The sequence below is a fragment of the Salmo trutta genome, chromosome 8 (assembly GCF_901001165.1).
Source record: "Salmo trutta chromosome 8, fSalTru1.1, whole genome shotgun sequence".
NCBI lineage: Eukaryota > Metazoa > Chordata > Actinopteri > Salmoniformes > Salmonidae > Salmo > Salmo trutta.
Window position 1 is genome coordinate 24,771,982 of NC_042964.1, and position 13,326 is coordinate 24,785,307.

The 13,326-nt window shown below is 42.3% G+C and overlaps 1 protein-coding gene across 3 annotated transcripts in view; it reads right to left on the minus strand.

Annotated features, from left to right (window-relative positions):
* LOC115198580 (myotubularin) overlaps positions 1-13,326 on the minus strand; it is a 63,852-nt gene that overhangs the window by 31,236 nt on the left and 19,290 nt on the right. For all 3 annotated transcript variants that reach the window (XM_029760623.1, XM_029760622.1, XM_029760624.1), the window contains one exon: positions 11,582-11,676. In XM_029760623.1, the coding sequence (XP_029616483.1) occupies positions 11,582-11,676 (95 nt within the window). The remainder of the gene's footprint in view (positions 1-11,581; positions 11,677-13,326) is intronic.

The following is a 13,326-nucleotide window of genomic DNA, read 5'->3' on the forward strand; positions in this document are numbered from 1 at the left end:
TTTTTCAGTGGCAGATGTTTGAAATCTTCTGGGTGGACTATGTCTGTGTATTGTGTCCTGCGCTGAAGCCATACTAAAGTAATGGAGCGTAGCTGTGATGGAGGCATCTGTTCCATCTTTAAAAAAAAAAAAATCCAAACATGGCCTGTAATTGTCTCCAACTGCACTTTGAGTCACATTTCTTCTGTTCACCATGTTCCTTAATTGGTACAAAGTTCCCATTTCTCCACTGGACGTTGTCTTGTAGAGGTCGGTAAAGTTAATTGCGCAGTGGAAGTCCGTAAAAGGCAGGCAGTAAAGCCTTCGACTTTGTCCATGGGTTCAAGGGCATTTTTCAAACGTCCAATTGCTGCATTTGCATTTTGTTTTGTCAACTGATCACCTGTTAATGTCAACTTCCCATGCGGGGTTTGAGTGTTCTTGCCATGTACTTCTATGGAAGAATTGGACATAATTTTCATTAAGTAGATTGATCGTCCTCATCAGGTCTTTTGAACGTCTTTCATTTTCATCCAGTAGCCCTAAAGGAATTAAATCGGATTTCGTTGCCATTACATCTGAGTAATTGTGAGGTATGTGCCATTTAACAGACTTGTAGTGCTGAAATGATGGTAACTGTCTCACAACGACACGTCCCACAAGCTCTTAGAATTCGTTCTTGAGATATTGTTTGTCGTCAGTGTTTGGAACAAATTTGGATATAGGAAATTGAAGGACTTACATGGAGACCTGTTGTGGGAGGTGATCTACACCAACACGTTTCTGAGACGGGAAAAATTTTATCCAGTGGTAGACTTTAAAAAAAATATTCTAGTCAAATGATGCAAGGTGTTACGCTGCTGTCAAATGTGTCTATTGTAAGTTGATATGGAATTCTCTGTGCACAGGCCTAGAAAAGGAGCACAGAAACAAGTTAATAAAAATAATGCTTATTCCCTAGAATGCTCAATATCAACCGAATGTAGCTGTATATTACAACCAAAAAGACAGTTCATGATTTTACATGTTATTTCATTCAAAACATTTGATCATCATTCAGTTGAGAGGGTCTCTCCTCGGATCCAGGTGATGGGATGTCAGGAAGAGCTTCGATCCCTGACATTAAAACCTGGCCACAGTCAAGCTGGCCCTGATGATTGCAAACGAGGTTCAAAACAGTTATCAGTGATTAAATGAATGCAGCAAACATACATACTGTAGCCACGTAACGCATGCTATTAAGGGCCACTACTGTGAGTTGCCATGTATAAAACACCACACTGTGTGCATACTATTCCAGCACTGCTGAGATGAGGTCTTTCCTCAGATCCAGAGGATGGGGCTATCAGGAAGAGCTTCAATCCCTGGTAGCTGGACCTGTTCCCTCTCAGGCATTGGATTATAGATAGTGACATGGGTCATAACAGGTTGTTATATTAGATTAACACAGCAATGCTGACGTCGTGGCTTAGTGGTAACGCGCCAGACATCAAGGCATACGCGATTAGTGCTACCCAAGGAACTGGGTTCGTCGCTCTGCCTCGCCGTCACTCGTTTCCTACTGCCTTGGTAATTGTAAAAAATAAAATAAAAACGCACAGAAAACATACACAGCCGTATTTAAAATTAACATAAACCATCAACACATTTCAATAGCTACAGTCTATACAGTGCATTCGGAAGGTATTCAGACCCCTTCCCTTATTCCATATTGTTACTTTAAAGCCTTATTCTAATGGATTAAATACATTTTTTCCCCTCATCAATCTACACACAATACCCCATAATGACAAAGCAACGTTTTTATTTTTTTATTTATAAAAAAAGTTTTCAGACTCTTTGCTATGAGACTCAAAATTGATTTCAGGTGCACCCTGTTTCCATTGATCATTCTTGATGTTTCTCCAACTTGATTGGAGTCCACCTGTGGTAAATTCAATTGATCGGACATGATTTGGAAAAGCACACACCTGTCTATATAAAAAGGTCCCACAGTTGACAGTGCATGTCAGAGCAAAAACAAAGCCACTCCACCAATCAGGCCTTTATGGTACAGTGGCCTGACGGAAGCCACTCCTCAGTAAAAGGCACATGACAGCCCACTTGGAGTTTGCCAAAAGGCACCTAAAGACTCTCAGACCATGAAAAACAAGATTCTCTGGTCTGATGAAACCAAGATTCAACTCTTTGGCCTGAATGCCAAGCGTCATGTCTGGAGGAAACCTGGCACCATCCCTATGGTGAAGCATGGTGGTGGCAGCATCAGGCTGTGGGGATGTTTTTCAGTGGCAGGGACTGGGAGACTAGTCAGGATCGAGGCAAAGATGAACAGAGCAAAGTACAGAGAGATCCTTGATGAAAACCTGCTCCAGAGCGCTCAGGAACTCAGACTGGGGGCGAAGATTCACCTTCCAACAGGACAACGACCCTAAGCACACAGCCAAGACAATGCGGGAGTGGCTTCGGGACAATTCTCTGAATGTCCTAGAGTGGCCCAGCCAGAGCTCGGACTGGAACTCGATCGAACATCTCTGGAGAGACCTGAAATAACTGTGCAGCGACGCTCCCCATCCAACCTGACAGAGCTTGAGAGGATCTGCAGAGAAGAATGGGAGAAAATCCCCAAATACAGGTGTGCCAAGCTTGTAGCATCATACCCAAGAAGACTCGAGGCTGTAATTGCTGCAAAAGGTGATTCAACAAAGTACTGAGTAAGAGGGTCTGAATACTTATGTAAATGTGATATTTCAGGTTTTTTTTTCTTCTAATAAATATGCAAACATTTAAAAAAAAAAACTTTTTGCTTTGTAATTATGGGGTATTGTGTGTAGATTGATGAGGGAAAAAGGCAATTTAATTAATTGTAAAAATATATTTATTTTTACCTTTATTTAACTAGGCAAGTCAGTTAAGAACAAATTCTTATTTTCAATGACGGCCTAGGAACACTGGGTTAACTGCCTTGTTCACGGGCAGAACGACAGCTCGGGGATTTGAACTTGCAACCTTTCGGTTACTAGCCCAACGCTCTAACCACTAGGCTACCCTGCCACCCAAAATAAGGCTGTAACGTAACAAAATGTGGAAAAAGTCAAGGGGTCTGAATACTTTCCAAATACACTGTACATACCATTTGATCATCGTTGTGTTGTCAGGACAAGCTACACTCCCTGCAGTCAGGACCTGGACACTCTCCATACCTCTTCTCCACTGGAGGCATTTCTCATCCCGTGACTCGCCAAACCTTTTCAATTTTGTCATTGTACTCTTCTCTCTCTCTCACACACACACACACACCACACACACCACACACACCACACACACCACACACACACCACACACACACACACACCGAGCCTGGACAGTTGGTCAAAGCAGCTCTTTTTGGCCCCACCATAAAGCATGACAAGCGCATTACAAAACATGGTGCACACATACATCTAGAACGTGCCCTTAAATGGGTGGCACCTGCCATGGCCATTGAGAACTTCTTTATGCAGTCTGAAGGCCTCTTCCTTGTTCCTGTAGCCACAGTCATTGAGAAAGTGCTCACACATTGCAATAATTACAGTAATCTTAGGGCTGACTTTTTCCACTTATTCAAAAGTTTATCCCATAAACTATTTCAGTGCTTAAGGACTGGTGTGTCGCAGTAGATTCCACCTTTTTACTAGCCAATCCTCTACACTTCTCAGTCACAATATTCAGTGCTTGCTTGATAACAGCTTGTGACAAACCTGGAACTTGCATCAAATACCTGGAACTTGCATCAAATACTTTGAAGACATATACCAATTCTTTCCAAAGGACCCCTAAGTGACTTTGTACCAGAAGTAGTTGTAAAAGTGACCTTAAATAAAAGGAAAATAAGGTTTTTAATAATCTGAGATTGCATTATGCAACACATTTGCAATGATAAACTTTGCATGTGACACACAACATTGGTTATCAGTTGTTGTCAAGAACATTTTTTATATATAAATTACCTAGGCTACAACGGTCACCATGATCAACTAAAAATATTAAATATAGCCTACACATGTGACTGCAGGACTTGTGCAACACTGCTTTCAACCTATATGATAAGTCTAAGAAAATTATAACGATTAATACTGGGATAATAAACAATCAAACAAAAGTTAACTTGTAGCTGCATGGCCTATTGCATTGACAAAAGTTAGCTGTAGATAGTGATGTTGTTCGGAGTTAAAGCACTTACTTTAAACTATACGGTGATCACTTTCGTTGTCACTTACAGCCGATGATGCACCAAAAAACGGTTGAATTCCTAGCTATATCTGGCAGCTGGTCATCTGTCGCGGGGTTCTTGAATAGGCACAGTCTCGCCAGACTCTCAGTGCTTTCCTGAACAGACATTATTTTGGTACTTCTGGTGGTCGAGACAGCTGCGGCATATCTTTTCATCTTAAATGTAGAATTCTCTCTTTCCCCTCACATAACAGCCGATTATTTCCACGTCATTGGCACTTTATTATTTGAGTAGCATATTGTGACAGGAGCCACATACTGCTTTTGAAAACCCATCACTCAGTGTGATGGGTTTGAAGTTTGGTCACAATAAAGACTATTTACTTTCACCAAACACTGCATACATCAACATACACTACCGTTCAAAAGTTTGGGGTCACTTAGAAACGTTCTTGTTTTTGAAAGAAAAGCACATTTCTTGTCCATTAAAATAACATCAAATTGATCAGAAATACAGTGTAGACATTATTAATGTTGTAAATTACTATTGTCGCTGGAAACGGCAGATTTTTAATGGACTATCTACATAGGCGTACAGAGGCCCACCATCAGCAACCATCACTTGACTTCCAATGGCACGTTGTGTTAGCCTTTTAAAATGATTAACTTGGATTAGCTAATTGATCATTAGAAAACCCTTTTGCAATTATGTTAGCACAGCTGAAAACTGTTGTTCTGATTTAAAGAAGCAATAAAATTGGCCTTCTTTAGACTAGTTGAGTATCTGGAGCATCCACATTTGTGGGTTCAATTACAGGCTCAAAATGGCCAGAAACAAAGAACTTTCTTCTGAAACTCGTCAGTCTATTCTTGTTCTGAGAAATGAAGGCTATTCCATGTGAGAAATTGCCAAGAAACTGAAGATCTCGTACAACGCTGTGTGCTATTCCCTTTACAGAACAGTGCAAACTGTCTCTAACCAGAATAGAAAGACGAGTGGGAGGCCCCGGTACACAACTGAGCAAGAGGACAAGTACATTAGTGTCTAGTTTGAGAAACAGACGCCTCACAAGTCCTCAACTGGCAGCTTCATTAAATAGTACCCGCAAAACACCAGTCTCAACTTTAAGAGTGAGGAGGCGACTCCGGAATGCTGGCCTTCTAGGCAGAGTTCCTCTGTCCAGTGTCTGTGTTCTTTTGCCCATCTTAATCTTGTATTTTTATTGTCCAGTCTGAGATATGGCTTTTTCTTTGCAACTCTGCCTAGAAGGCCAGCATCCCGGAGTTGCCTCTTCACTGTTGACGTTGAGACTGGTGTAAACATAATGCATAAAGTGTCTTAATAGGGTGTTGGACCACCACGAGACCCCCAGAACAGCTTCAATGCGCCTTGGCATAGATTCTACTGTCTGAAACTCTATTGGAGGGATGCGACACCATTCTTACACGAGAAATGCAACGCTCCAGAAAGTGTTCAGTTGAGTTGAGATCTGTTGCCACACACACATACACACACACCCTTTAAACCCCCAATGTTCCTTTGAAACGCCTCTTTCAAAGTCACAGATTTCTTCTAGCCATGATAGCCAAAATAATTTTTATAGATGGAATGTTTTAATTGCTTAATTAACTCAGGAAACACACCTGTGTGGAAGCACCTGCCTTGTATCCCTCATTTAATCAAGTGTTTATTTATTTTGGCAGTTACCTGTATGTGCGTCCTTTTGGAAGCAGGTGTGTTTCTTGGAGCATTGCTATATCAATATGGTTTCTTGATAGGATATCAAGACAGCTGGAATGTTTGATAGGACAATTTTCAAATTCGAAGAGAGAATAGCTAGTGTTGCCAATGTTTTTCAAAAAGGAATGTTATATTAAATGAAATAATTGTTATCTTTAGGTTTGATAAGCCCATGGACGTGTAACAAAAAGCAGGACCCACAGGGAAACCCACCGATTGGTCGTTCCACACCCAGAAAATCCTCCCTGTTTAGTTCACTGTTGATACAGTCCTAAAAATGTTTTGCATGTCAGCAGTCAAGTTAAGATATTGGACTTTCAAGAAGCAAATTGTTACCGACCACATCAACATGGTGATGGAAAATGCACCATCCCTTTAAGGTATTTAAAACTAAATGAAGCAGAACATAAAAAAGTTTAGTTAGCAGACTTGAGGAGTTAGGGTAGGTAAATGAATAAAAAAGAAAAAGTTAAAAAAATATATATAAAAAGATATGCAAGCCTAAACAGTTAAATAGGATAGCTGTAGGAACAATAGCTTTTAGCTTAATCCATTGTCATAATATACACTGCTCAAAAAAATAAAGGGAACACTAAAATAACACATCCTAGATCTGAATGAATGAAATAATCTTATTAAATACTTTTTTCTTTACATAGTTGAATGTGCTGACAACAAAATCAAAAATAAATCCAATTTATCAACCCATGGAGGTCTGGATTTGGAGTCACACTCAAAATTAAAGTGGAAAACCACACTACAGGCTGATCCAACTTTGATGTAATGTCTTTAAAACAAGTCAGAATGAGGCTCAGTAGTGTGTGTGGCCTCCACGTGCCTGTATGACCTCCCTACAACGCCTGGGCATGCTCCTGATGAGGTGGCGGATGGTCTCCTGAGGGATCTCCTCCCAGACCTGGACTAACGCATCCGCCAACTCCTGGACAGTCTGTGGTGCAATGTGGCATTGGTGGATGGAGCGAGACATGATGTCCCAGATGTGCTCAATTGGATTCAGGTCTGGGGAACGGGCGGGCCAGTCCATAGCATCAATGCCTTCCTCTTGCAGGAACTGCTGACACACTCCAGCCACATGAGGTCTAGCATTGTCTTGCATTAGGAGGAACCCAGGGCCAACCGCACCAGCATATGGTCTCACAAGGGGTCTGAGGATCTCATCTCGGTACCTAATGGCAGTCAGGCTACCTCTGGCGAGCACATGGAGGGCTGTGAAAGAAATGCCACCCCACACCATGACTGACCCACCGCCAAACCGGTCATGCTGGAGGATGTTGCAGGCAGCAGAACGTTCTCCACGGCATCTCCAGACTCTGTCACATGTGCTCAGTGTGAACCTGCTTTCATCTGTGAAGAGCACAGGGCGCCAGTGGCGAATTTGCCAATCTTGGTGTTCTCTGGCAAATGCCAAACGTCCTGCACGGTGTTGGGCTGTAAGCACAACCCCCACCTGTGGACGGCGGGCCCTCATACCACCCTCATGGAGTCTGTTTCTGACCGTTTGAGCAGACACATGCACATTTGTGGCCTGATGGAGGTCATTTTGCAGGGCTCTGGCAGTGCTCCTCCTGCTCCTCCTTGCACAAAGGCGGAGGTAGCGGTCCTGCTGCTGGGTTGTTGCCCTCCTACGGCCTCCTCCACGTCTCCTGATGTACTGGCCTGTCTCCTGGTAGCGCCTCCATGCTCTGGACACTACGCTGACAGACACAGCAAACCTTCTTGCCACAGCTCGCATTGATGTGCCATCCTGGATGAGCTGCACTACCTGAGCCACTTGTGTGGGTTGTAGACTCCGTCTCATGCTACCACTAGAGTGAAAGCACCACTAGCATTCAAAAGTGACCAAAACATCAGCCAGGAAGCATAGGAACTGAGAAGTGGTCTGTGGTCACCACCTGCAGAACCACTCCTTTATTGGGGGTGTCTTGCTAATTGCCTATAATTTCCACCTGTTGTCTATTCCATTTGCACAACGGCATGTGAAATTTATTGTCAGTGTTGCTTCCTAAGTGGACAGTTTGATTTCACAGAAGTGTGATTGACTTGGAGTTACATTGTGTTGTTTAAGTGTTCCCTTTATTTTTTTGAGCAGTGTATTATTAGCAATATGGTTTATATGACCTCAAAACATACTTTTGCCCTCCATTTGTATTATAGATTCAAGTGCTCCATACTATGTACAAAAAAAGAAGAGGGTATGTGCAAGAAATGCAGTCTATAATCAAGAACTTCACAATCATTCCTCATGACCTGTAGGCAAGGCTCTAAAGTGCGACCAATTTGGTAGCAGATGCAACAAAAACAATTGCTGCGTGACCAGTACTTTTATTTTGGGAGCACCGTGCGACAAAGAAAATGCATAACAATATTTTGCCGCAACACTTCTCATACAAGAAAGGCTGACAAGTTGTTTACAAATCATAACCAATTAAATTGCTACAAATGTATCTAAATAAACCAATCCCACACCAGGCACAACCAATCCCTTTTCCTGCAAACTTTCCCTTAGGAGCGGCACAGATCTTTCTGTCAGCTATATGACATTAGCTAGCTAGCAAGAACAACAATGAAACATGGTGGATTTTCAGCTTTCTTGAACAAAAAAAACAAATTATGAAATGATCAAGCACAACCAGAAGATGAGGACAATGTCAGAGACGTTGCCACGTGATCCACCTCTTCAGAAAAATATCTACATGTTTCGAGAGGGTTGCTTCGCAAATTCAAGTGGCTAAGGAGGGACAAAACTAGCAACAACGGTCTGTTAGTACTGTCGAAAGTGGGGCGTAATAGCAGCAAGGAAGACACATTTTGCTACTGGGTCCAGCAACCTAAAAAACACACGAGTCGTTGCTAAAACACAACTTAAGCCAAAAGCACATCAAGTACATTAAGACAGGGGTTGGAGCAACATCACTAAGTCCACTACCATGCAGCCATACTTGACAGGCAATAACACGTGGCAGCCCAAGCCGGTCAACAGGCCAAGCTAACTGAGCTAGAGTCGATTAAATTTAACACCACTTACTGCATTGTCAAAGAGATGTTTTTTACCAAATTCAGACGCATGTATTCTCCCAGAAAAATAATGGACTACAAATCAACCCAACACATGGAAATGAGTTGTCCTGCACAAACATTATTATAATTTGGCACTATCGCGGACGCTATCCGGGAGGAGGGTTAGTGCAATCAGTGTTCCTTGGGACGTCCCTACCTTAACAGCAGGTTGATTCTAGATAAAACAAAAATCATTAGTTATTGTGAAGAGACTAAACAGGTATTTCATTATCCAAGTATCAGTTCATAGTTAGCATGTATATTATTACATAGTTTTGTATTATTATTATTTTCTGTTAGCTGAATGAGGTAATGGATAAAAGTGTATAGTTGCACTTTTAAATGCAATAAATGTTATGTTTCAATCACCTATATAAATATGTTTGCTGTTGCACTTTTGATTACAATAAATGTTCCGTTTTGTAGGTTACATTTGTTTGTACAAAACGAATTACCTATGTAAATAGTATTCAAAAGTGCCACAAGCAAACCTATTTAACATAGGTAATTCGTTTTGGACAAACAAATGTAATATACAGAAACAAAACATTGATATTATTCAAAAAGTGCAACAGCAAACCTATCAATGTTCTGTATATTACATTTGTTTGTCCAAAACAAATAACTATTGTAAATATCTTTGCAGTTGCACTTTTGAATACATCATCAAGGTAACAACTGATGACAATTAAGAATGACGTCATTTTTTTCTGGTGCTCCTTATCTTTTTAAGTTAGGAGCACCAGTGCTATCAATTACAAAAGTTAATTTAGAGCCCTGCCTGTAGGCCATGTCCTCCCTGGGAGATACATTCAATAGCCTAAATGGGAGGAAAGCAATCAAAAGGAAGAAAAAAAAAAAAATAGGGGAATAACAACCAACTTATATTGACATATTAGGCCCATGTAGGGATTCACCTCAATATATTGTCCGTTGTTCGTTAATTGGAGTGGTGTTGTCACTGTGTTAATGTCCTGGACCATAGGCAATACAATAATAACAAATTCCAATGATCAGCAATAACAGTAATAATGTCCCTAGTATTATCCACTTGAGGGGCTATCCTCATCATTGTCTTATGCTGAGGGCAGAATCTTAGCCATAGGCTAGGCTGCGTGATGGTGCATAGGTAGCCTAGTGGTGAGAGCGTTGGACTTGTAACCGAAAGGTTGCAAGATCGAATCCCCGAGCTGACACGCTAAAAATCTGTCATTCTGCCCCTGAACAAGGCAGTTAACCCACTGTTCCTAGGCCGTCACTGAAAATAAGAATTTGTCCTTAACTAACTAGTTAAATAAAGGTATAACAAAAGAAATGGATAGCACACCAGAATATTGAGCCAGTCATGATGTGGTTCCATCTGTCGACTCGTCCCCTTGTGTGTTGGTCTTAATGTGATTCTAAAAAAGAAGTCCTGTGCTTCCTTGGCATGTTGTGTTCAAGGAATGTCAAGATGAGTTTTGCCAGGTGCATGAAGGCGCATCTCAGATTTAGCTCGTGTAGCTGGGATCTCACCTAATTGTAGGTTGCCCTCCGTTTTAGCAGCTCGACAGTCAGGTCTGGGTAGATGTTAATACTCTTCTCCTAATAGGTCAGAGCCCCCAATTCCGCTGCAAGGCGAACAATTAATTCACTGTTTGACTAGGATTCGTTCAATCATACAGCGAGAGTCGTTGCCGAGAGGACCCGTTTGGTGCGCAATGTTAAAATCGCCGGCACGGGAACCCAGCTTCTCCTACTCCAACAGGTCATAGAAAATATTTCTCATGAAGGAAGTTGGGTTGCCCTCTTCCACACCCGTTTCTAGTCCTATGATCCGCACAGTGAATTTACAGCAATGATTTAAGTGAACCTGTTTTCTCTTTTAGGAGATTGATTGCCTATTCTAGGTTAGCTTTCGCTAATCTTAGCTCGCGTATCCAGGTCATGGAGCCTCAGCTCTGTCGCATTGGCCGCTTTCTTCAGACTTTCCACTTTAGTTGAAAAGATATCTACTTTAGAAGTGAGCACGGCGAGTGAAGTCGAGGGCAGAGGTAATCTCCTCACAGACAATCTCTCGGATAGTAGCGGCCAGCTCTTTCTGCTGTCTGGTGTTGAGAGCCGCCACGTTCCCACAGGACAGATTATGCCACCTGCTGAAGCGAAATAGACCTGCTAGTTTTTTTTCTTGTAATACAATGAAAGTCCCACACCTTAACATGGTGTTTACTAGTGAAGACTTTTACTAAACAAGTCTGTTCATTTTTGGTATTTCTGCAACAACAAAAAAAGCCACGATAAGGTCACGCGTTTCAATGCCACCGGAACCGGTGACTGTGGATTTCTCATAGGCTCTTTGATTTCTTGGTCAAACAGTTCATTGACAAGGAGTACTTAAGTATATAGCAGTCATGTTATTTAGAGAGTTAGACTGACTGGGTGTTCTGATGCCTTCCATCTGTCTGCCACACAAGACGCAACCACCACAACAGATGTGTGTGTGTGTGTGTGTGTGCGCGCTTTGTCCCAGCGGTACTCCCTGTGAGTGTGTACGCGTGTGTGTGAGGCTCTCAGTCGTTTGTGTGCACTACTCACTGCGTCTGCACTCTTGAAGTACAGTCTGTAGTTAGTAATGAAGACTTTGCCTTTGACAGGTCCGCTGAATGGACATATGTACATTATGTCTTTGTCTTGGGGGGGGGGGGGGAAGAGAGAAAACAAGCAATATAAGAATGACCAAGAATATACAACGTACACGTACCCACACAAACTCAGAACAAACCATGATGTAAACACTACAGCAAGAAAAAAAAAGCTTTTCAAAAGCTGTATTCAACCAGTCTTAAAATTATCCAAGCAATAAATAACATTGGCAGAAGTGATCCCAGAGAGCGAGTGAGAGGAGATAGAGTAATGTTAACTGTTCATTTTTTTTCTCCCCCTTTTGTTTGTCTATTTCACTTCCTTCGGCAATGTAAACATATGTTTCCCATGCCAATAAAGCCCTTTGAATTGGAGGAGAGAAATTGAGAGAGCGATAGCGACATTATAACTACTCTGGAACAATGCAAGTTGACACGGCTGGGGAGAGTAGGTTCTATATTGAGCCTCTCCTGTGACAACCCCAACAGAAATCTCCTCCCTACCACCTCTCATGTTATATTTACTGTGTACACCACGTTTCGGTATGGGCGGTATACTGTATATACAGTGCATTTGGAAAGTGTTCAGGACCCTAGACTTTTTCCACATTGTTATGTTACAGCTTTATTCCAAAACTGATTAAATCGTTTTCCCCCCCCCTCAATCTACACACACACACACACCATAATGAAAAAGCAAAAACTGTTTAGAAATTTTATAAAATGTATTAAAAATAAACTGAAATATCACATTTACATAAAGTATTCAGACCCTTTACTCAGTACTTTGTTGAAGCACATTTGGCAGCGATTACAGCCTTGAGACTTGTATGACATTACAAGCTTGGCACACATGTATTTGGGGAGTTTCTCACATTCTTCTCTGCAGATCTTCTCAAGCTCTGTCAGGTTGGATGGGGATCGTCACAGCACAGCTATTTTCAGGTCTCTCCAGAGATGTTTGATCAGGTTCAAGTCCGGGCTCTGGTGGGGCCACTCAAGGACATTCAGAGACTTGTCCCGAAGACACTCCTGCGTTGTCATGGCTGTGTGCTTAGAGTTATTGTCCTGTTGGAAGGTGAACCTTCGCCCCAGTCTGAGGTCCTGAGCGCTCTGGAGTAGGTTTTCATCAAGGAGCTCTTTACTTTGCTCCGTTCATCTTTCCCTCAATCCTGACTAGTCTCTCTGTCACTGAAAAACATCCCTACAGCATGAGGCTGCCACCACCATGCTTCACTGCAGGGATGGTGCGGGGTTTCCTCCAGATGTGAAGCTTGGCATTCAGGCCAAAGAGTTCAACCTTGGTTTCATCAGACCAGAGAATCTTGTTTAGGTGCCTTTCGCAAACTGGTACGGGCTGTCGTGCCTTTTTCATAAAGACCTGATTGGTGGAGTGCTGCAGAGATGGTTGTCCTTCTGGAAGGTTATCCCATCTCCGCAGAGGAACTCTGTCAGAGTGACAAATCGGGTTCTTGGTCACCTCCCTGACCAAGGCCCTTCTCCCCTGATTGCTCAGTTTGGCCGGGCAGCCAGCTCTAGGAAGAGTCTTGGCGTTTCCAAACTTCTTCCATTTAAGAATGATGGAGGCCACTGTGTTCTTGGGGCTGCAGACAATGCTGCAGACATTTTTTGGTACCCTTCCCCAGTTCTGTGCCTCGACACAATCCTGTCTCTGAGCTCTACGGACAATTCCTTCAA